The following is an 8,292-nucleotide window of genomic DNA, read 5'->3' on the forward strand; positions in this document are numbered from 1 at the left end:
GCGGTCTCTTCTCCTCAGACAGCTCTCTTCTCCTGCTATTTTTCATTAACATGGCTGCTGTGGAACCACCTCCCAGTTGGACATACTTTGAGTACCTCACCAAGGATGTGCCCAGGCAGCATCCCAAAAAACAGCATCCTGTCCATAAAATTGATAACTGAGCCAGTTCTCACATTCTCAGTTAAGTTTGAAGTGAAGCTGAGATAGTGGCCTCCTGGAGGTCCTGCCTCGGTCCTCAGTCGGAGGATGGTGGAGGAGAGATCCTTCCCCAGTTTGACTGACAGATCAGTCCACAGTCAGGAGGACTCACATGAGTCTGTCTGGATGAAGACAGGGCTGAGCCAAAAGACAAAGATTTCCGCTCTCTTATGCTCAGGAATTTTGAACCATTTGAGTTTTCCAGGAGCTTTGGCGCAGAGCTCATCCATCCAGGAGAGACTGACAGCCTGTACCTTTTATAGATGCCTCCGGCTGAGGTGTGTTCAAATGGGTGGAGTCCCCTGGGCAGACCCAGGAAGCGTAGATCGCCTCGGTACCAGAGCCGGACAGGGTTTCTGAAATGGCTGCCCCCCCGACCTGACCTCCGATTAACGTAGGATGATGTACATGTTACATGTTCCTTCATTTCCCTCCTGCAACTGTCAGTCTGACCTCAGATTAGCGCTGGAAAAATGAGCGAATAGATGGATTTTGTTCCTACACTGAAAGGTTGGGAGAGGAAAAGTTTTTTATTTCACCGTCTCTCAGGACTTGTGGAATATCTTGAAGTGCACCTCAGTGATACCAGGCATGTTTTGGATATTAACATAAAGCCTTTTGGAACTAAAGCGAACATGGCACCTTCATTTTGCGCTGTCCCACCCCTGTGTGCTGAGTGGGCTGCCAATTGCATTTGAAGGCGCAAGGAACCGCCACTGGAGTTCCCCAAAGCCCTAATGCCAGCTTATTACACAGGTTGCAGCCCAGGGTGTTGTGAGAATTGCACCAGCACATAATCCAATTGTTAAAGGTGTAAATTTGCTTTTATTCTCTCCAGAAGGATTTCGTAATTGCATTTTAAATAGAGGTAATCTGATCTAGCAGCTGGTAGGTCGGCGCCTTCCAGCTTTGTTTACAGCATATTTATCAGCGTGTCCTTTCCTCCGTCCAGTCCATGCGGCTGAGGAAGCTGGCGCAGCAGATCGCCAGCTGCAAACAGTGCATCGAGAGATCGTCCTCGCTCATCGCCCAGGCCGACCAAACCCTGAAGGAGAGCGACCCGGCCCGCTTCCTTCAGTCCGCCAAAAGCATCTGTGAGAGGTGAGGAGTCGCCCGCGTCAAGCGGAGGAATGGAGAGGCTCAGTCGCTTCCTCTGTTGCAGAGTCTCCATGGCAACGGCGACGTCTCAAATACTCTTGCCTGAGATCAACCTGAACGACACCTTCGATACGTTCGCTCTGGACTTCTCCAGGGAGAAGAAGATGCTGGAGAGTCTTGATTACCTGACAGGTGCGAGTCAAGCACGACATGACTCCTGCGACTTCCCGACCCTGAGCTTCTTTAAGTTTATTTGTTTATTACCTCTAGTAAAGAGACACAAATCATTATTTAAAAGCTAACATTTCTTGCTGAGTTTTAGAGAGCTTCGATTTTTGCAGAGAGCTTCGGTCGTTGCAGTGCAATGTGAGACTTCTTGGGCAGCGTGCGTTATTACTATGCCAATTTATTCGGTTCCTTCCGGGTGTGCTGGAGTGGTAGGGGGTGGAGCCTATCCCAGCTATGAGGGACACCCTGGAAAGGATGAGCAGATCATTTACGGCACAATTTTCTTCATCTTTATTGACATTATCTTCGGCCAGATGTGACCCCAGCACACTGACCTACTTTTTATTAACGTGACTCGAGAGATTCGGTGGCTTAAAACCAGCAAGTGCTCGGGTGAGAGTAGCACAACAAGTGCTGCCTTCAGTGTCAATACACCTTAATGTTGACATTTATTGTAAATAAGAACTGCATTTCTTATAATTGAAATAAAATGATCTGCACTTAGATTAGATGAGACTCGACTCAAATCGACTCGACCAGACTAGATTAGCTTTGTTTGTCCCTCGATGGGAATATTCAACGTGTGACAGCCGTTAATGACAACAAAGACACCCTTGATCACAAAGATCAACTTGATCACGACACAAAATTCTGAAGGTTTTACAAGAGTAACTACATGAGAGATCCAGTATATTTCACTTCAGGCTGCTGAAGGTAATCAGGACCTGTGTTTGTGAACCAGCGTCCAAACATCCCGCCACTCTGTGTTGTTAAATCACATTTCTACAGAAAGCAGCTTTTCGTCTCAGTGACCAGCAGATGGTCTGCGAACGCTGGAGTGGCGGCCTCCTTAGTTTTCATTTGCACGGCATCAGCAGGTATTTAGAGAAACCCTTCCTGTGGAGCTGCGAGTCCAGCTGGCCAATCGCTGCTGCGCCGTCTCTTTTTGTTTCACTTCCAGTATTTATAGATGTGATCCTCTGCTGTCACTCCAAATTCCCTGATCTGAAAGTGTGTCACCTGATCGTCACCACTGCACCCATCACACCGCCTCGTACCCTCTTGTCAGCTGCTGCCCAAATCAAGGCGACAGCTTCACGTGGCTCATCTGGATTTGACCTAGATATTTTTTTTTTTGGGAAAAAACATTCAGGCTTTATGTAGCTGAACTTGCAGTGAATACAGTACTTTATTGTACTTTTGCTCAGATCACAAACAACAGCATTCATCACAGGACCACAAGCTTGCTGTAGCCTTGTACACAAATCTGCTCGACAATGTGGCTCCATTGTTTATCTGACTGCAACACAGTTCTCGTTCCCGCTCGGTGAAAACATTTGTTCTTTGTTTACCGATCGCAGCTCCAGATCCGCCTGTAATCCGGGAGGAATTATGTACCGCTTCATATGACACCATCACGGTTCACTGGACTACGGATGATGAATTCTCCGTCGTCTCATACGAGCTGCAGTACGCCATCTTCACCAACCAGTCCAACGTTGTCAGTAAGTCGGGCATGAATGGATCTGCTTTGTCTTGGTGCTGGTGTGTGTGTGATCTTAAAGAGGATTTCAGCGGGAGACTGGTGCGACATGAGCTCCCGAGCAGAGCCTTTGATTTGTTCCTCACTGGTATCCATGAATCCAGAGGCCCTTTTAACGCTCATTTATTTTTAATGTTTAAATAAGGGCTGCGCTGGGCCGACCTCTGGTCATTTCAATGCTGTTATGGGACTCAGCCAATTACCACCTTACCACTCTGAATACTTTTAATGGGTGGAAGTAAGACTATAAAGGACTGACTCATGAGAACACTCGGATGCAAATGGCTCAAATCGCATGTTTAAAGTTGATAAAAGGAGGAGTGAGAGACAGGAGTCAGAGTCAGGAGAGTCTGAGGGGAAGATACTGAAGGAGGGGACATGAGGAGAAGTTTGGAGACCAAGGGTGAACTTCCTCAGCCTTAATCCTCAAAACTGAGGGTTTGTTCCGAAGAAATGGGACACTCCCTCATGTAGGTTGAGGTACATGCATATAGGCTGCAATCTCGATAAAACGATGACATTGCAGCTGAGAAAAATGACCTTTTTTTAGTGTTAAATAACTTAGATGATAGCGACATAGTTTGTCCGAACCAGCCGCTTTTTTACAACATCATGAAATAAAAACAAATATCATGCGATCATGAGATAAAAATCCACAAAATGGGCATGAACTTAGATAATGCAATGGTTTTCGTAATATTATATCACCGTTGACAAAGAAAGTACTTACATTTGTAGCTCAGTCTCTTTGTTTTCGGCGCCGGATTCTGGGTATTCCTCGATGAAACGAGTTCCTCAGTTGCTCAATTTAAGAATTGGGACAGTCGGGAGAACATGCATTGTGAGGACTGAGGAAGGAATGGGAACGCACCCAAAGTTATGGAGGACAGATGGTTAGCGGAGAGGATCCGCACCACGGATGATGGAGAAGAAGAAGACCTCAGTGAGGTTCATGATGAAAGCGTGACCGGGGGGAGGCTGCTGAAGGTGGAGGACTGCTGTGGGAAATGACTGAAGGAGATGGTTTGTGTTTTCATGTGTGATGGTCCTCATACAGGGATTAAGGGAAGAACTCTGCCGTAGTGAACGTTATGAAATGTGGTCGAAAAACATCATTGTGTTTGACTGTTGACACCAGACGTGTGAAGCTTATCATCAAGCAAGATCAATAAAAATAAAATAAATAAAGATCAATATCAATGGAATACAGAATCAGGCACTCACAGAAGCGCTCCAACTGTTGTAGTGCACTATGGGAGCTGTGGAAGTAGTTTTCACCAGCAGGACATTAAAACAGGACTTGGGTCCATGGATCCTGCTGATGTGGCGGTTTTTGAGCTTGAAATGGCTTGATACCTTCAGTAAAACTGTGAATAATTGATCCACTTTATGACCACCATCCGCAAATACAGAATAAATACGTCGATGGTCTCGTGCTTCCCCTTACTCTGACTCTCTGAAAATATTAGAATTCTTCTTCTTATTATTATTGTTATTATTGTTGTTGTTGTTGCTGAAAATGTGAAAAAATGATTGAGAGTGAAAAGTGATTCTTCTCAGTTTTCAATGAACATGTCAGTATTAATTGAATACATATACTGTAGATATTTATTAAATTATTTATCACTGTTTTTTTTACTGTGACATTTTACTATGACTACATTTAGACATTCTGCCTCTTAAGTGCTGCATCAGCAGGTGTCTTTTTGAATAATATTCTCAATAAACAAATTAATACATAATTACAAAAAATGAGGATGATTCTGCCTTCAACCTGAACTGTTTCTTGAATCCATCATTGAACACAAAAATCCTTCACGGCCGCCTCCCCGGTCACTAATCTATGTTTGCTGTCTCAGTGCTGCTGTTGTGCGACAGCGAGGTGATTTATCTGTCAGAGTGGACACACACTCCGTGGGGAGGATGGTTCTCAACAGGGACCCTGTTGTGACCTGCATGATTATGCGCATGGACACACCCCACGGGATCCTCCAGCTCGGGCACTGTGGTTTCTCGTGTGCTGCTGTGGACCGTGTAAAACACCACGTTGTGCGGTTTTGTTCCACGTGTGCCGACCAGACCGAGCGCCCTGTACCGAAACTCTCCAGTTTTGCACACGGATACGTGACCCGTTACACATGAGTGTGTTTGTGTTGCAGGCTTGTGTAACTCTGCTGACAGCTGGATGATTGTCCCAAACATCAAGCAGAATCACTACACGGTTCACGGCCTCCAGTGTGGCACCAAATACATATTCATCGTGAAGGCCATCAACCAGGCCGGAGCTCGGAGCAGCGACCCCGGGAAGCTGAAGACCAACAGTGAGTCCGTGTGTCCGAGTGCAAGTCGTGAACTCGCCCCTCATCCACCGTGTCTTTCAGGTCAGCCTTTCAAACTGGACCCAAAGTCCGCCCACCGAAAGCTGAGGCTCTCCCACGACAACCTGACGGTGGAGAGGGACGAGACCTCGTCCAAGAAGAGCCACAGCCAGGACCGCTTCACCAGCCACAGCAGCTACGGCGTGACGGGCAACGTCTACATCGACAGCGGGCGCCACTACTGGGAGGCGCTGATCGGAGGCAGCACGTGGTAAGTTGAACCCGAAGAGTCGGAGCAAAGGAACAGACCTCACACGCGATGTTGGGTTCAGGTTCGCCGTGGGGATCGCCTACAAGTCCGCCCCAAAGCACGAGTGGGTGGGCAAGAACTCGGCCTCGTGGGTCTTGTCGCGCTGCAATAACTCGTGGGTGGTGCGACACAACAGCAAGGAGATGCCCATCGAGCCCTCCCCGCACCTGCGGCGGCTGGGGATACTGCTGGACTACGACGCCGGCTTCCTGTCCTTCTACGACGCCGTCGGCTCGCAGCACCTGCACACCTTCGACATCACCTTCGTCCAGCCGGTGTGTCCGGTGTTCAACGTCTGGAACAGATGCGTCACCATTCTCAGCGGCCTCCCCATCCCTGACCACCTGGAGCTACCCGACTACAACTGAGGGCCTCCGTGGACCCTAAACAAAGAATGAAATATGCAAATATTGGCTCAGGTGTGCGTTCCCACTAACGCCAGCATCCGTAGATATGGCATTTTTTTCTGTCGCGGTTTTGCAATTGTGTTCCTGTGTGTAGGCGCCAAGCAAAGACTGTTTCCTTGTTATAAATAGCACTTTGAAAGCACAGATGATGTCACAGTTCAGCGTACAGTTTAGCCGTTCCTCTGTCGTGAGCCCTCTCGAGCTGTGGCAGCTTCATAATGAGAGTGGGCCGGGCAGGTCGGCAGGTCATCGCAGGGCAAACACAGAGACACACCTGGGTGGAAATGTTTGTGAGATGAAGTCACTGTTCAAGAGCTGTGGCGAGTCACGTGAGTCCTGCTATGAAAGATTCATGAACGACAGAGAAGGCAACACAGTCGTGTGCACTGCGAGAACATTCTCCTAAAAAAGGGCCGTAAATGCGTCAGACGACCTTGAAGCTATCGACCAGGATCCAGTTACGCACAGAGAAATTCATCCTCCGCGTACACTGACACGGTGAGACTTGGTTTCTCCGACGCTCCACATTCATTCAACGTGATGGGAATCACTGCTGTCCAGGTTTCATCTCTGGCTCTCTGTTTGGTTCGATTGAAGGCCTCATACGGTGCAGTCAAACCATCGGAGACAACTATGTTGAACATATGGGGAGTGCAACAAGAGAGGATGAGTGAGATTTGTATAAAAGCAAAAATAAGTTAGAATCACTGTCATGCTGGAAACACCATCCAGGATTGGAATATCTAATATGCTATCATTGAGTTTTTTATCGTAAAACAAAAAAAATGTTTGCTTTTTAAAATAAGTACAATTCACATTCAATCCAAAGTTTTCTTTGAGAGAAGCGTCTCCCCAAAGTTCTGGTGTGCAAGGTAGCACTTTAGATGAGGCGACATGTACCACCATAAATGTGTAGCAAGTCAGCCAGTTGTTAGTGAGTAGTAAGTGTGGATTAGCGTCTTGTTAATAAGCTTTACACTGGGATGATCATGTCACTCAAAAGCGCACTATAATGACTGATTATTAACGCTGTGTAAGAGAGTAATTGGTTATTAATGATGATTTGTGTTCCCGTATCTAAAGTGCAATGATTCAAGTCAAGTCTCCTCTTCCAGGCCACGAATAAACATTTAGGACCCAACAAATCTTGAGATGAATTATGAGCATTGTTTAGTATTAAAGTTGCTGTTTTCAGAAATAATTCCTCCATGTTGTCATGGCAACAGCCCGAGCTTGGATTGGATCGAAGTGTCTCGGGCGCTTTCAGGTTCAGGTTCCCTCTTTTAGTCTTCACTTCCTGTCACATGTGGCTGTGCGAACTGGCTCGGTTCAGACTCAGGACCTTGAGTGTGTGACTCATTCCCAGCTCCACCTTGTATGTCACTGATCGACCAGTAGTTGTCCTCTCCCCCCTCCTCAAACATCCTGTCGACGCTCTCTCATACTCTCGATCCCGGTATCGGCCTCTGCACATGTCCGATCACACTGTCGAAGCAAAGATCTGTGTCCTGACGGGAGGCGTGACGTGTGAGGTCGAACCTTGTCGCGCCGCCTTTGCTCCACCACCCTCTGCACTTCACGTTATTTAACATTTTGATGATACTCTGTAAAACCAACAGCAACTTTAAAAATCAATTTTTACTGCCCGCTCAGCTCCGCGGGACTCGCCCCGACCCTCGCTGAGCCAATATATAACGGGAGATGAGATTTGCTCTGACAAGTCTTTTTGTTCGCGTGTAACGTGGCTTGAATTCCGCAGTGACTCCTCCAAACTCCAGCCGACAAGAGGAAAAACATTCATCAAGAGAACTCTGTGCGACCTCTCCGTGAGATGCCCCGCAGACAGGACTGCCACAAGGACTGGACTGGAAGATCTGTATTTTTGTATATTTTCAACTGCAAAATGGGATTTAATAAATTATGAGGATGGAAACTTGTGCTCTGTGTTTCGCTGGATATGATTTGTAATTGAAGCTGGTGACAACTTGCGCTCAGTTTTCCGCTCGATCTATGCGCCCTCTCTCACCTGTGGGTCATGACCGAAAGATAGAAGAGCACAATGAAATGGCTTCTCTCTGCGAGGTGTCTGGTTCTGAGAAACGAGGTGAAAAGCTTGGCCATCTGGAAGAGGCCTGTGGAGGTGGCAGCGTCTCCTGGTGGAGCTGTGGGTCAGACCCAGGTCACGATGGA

At 47.3% G+C, this 8,292-nt stretch overlaps 1 protein-coding gene across 7 annotated transcripts in view; it reads left to right on the forward strand.

Moving 5' to 3' along the window:
* mid1 (midline 1) overlaps nucleotides 1-8,093 on the forward strand; it is a 36,641-nt gene extending 28,548 nt beyond the window's left edge. For 6 of the 7 annotated variants that reach the window (XM_053876341.1, XM_053876340.1, XM_053876337.1 and 3 more), the window contains 6 exons: nucleotides 1,151-1,299; nucleotides 1,361-1,488; nucleotides 2,886-3,029; nucleotides 5,227-5,388; nucleotides 5,449-5,656; nucleotides 5,718-8,039. In XM_053876341.1, coding sequence (XP_053732316.1) covers nucleotides 1,151-1,299; nucleotides 1,361-1,488; nucleotides 2,886-3,029; nucleotides 5,227-5,388; nucleotides 5,449-5,656; nucleotides 5,718-6,063 — 1,137 coding nt within the window. In that variant the 3' untranslated portion in view covers nucleotides 6,064-8,039. Of the gene's footprint in view, nucleotides 1-1,150; nucleotides 1,300-1,360; nucleotides 1,489-2,885; nucleotides 3,030-5,226; nucleotides 5,389-5,448; nucleotides 5,657-5,717 lie in introns of all 7 variants that reach the window. The other variant, XM_053876343.1, reaches the window with a different exon arrangement.
* Nucleotides 8,094-8,292: the final 199 nt, after the last annotated feature.

Source organism: Synchiropus splendidus, chromosome 10 (assembly GCF_027744825.2).
Source record: "Synchiropus splendidus isolate RoL2022-P1 chromosome 10, RoL_Sspl_1.0, whole genome shotgun sequence".
Classification (NCBI taxonomy): Eukaryota; Metazoa; Chordata; class Actinopteri; order Syngnathiformes; family Callionymidae; genus Synchiropus; species Synchiropus splendidus.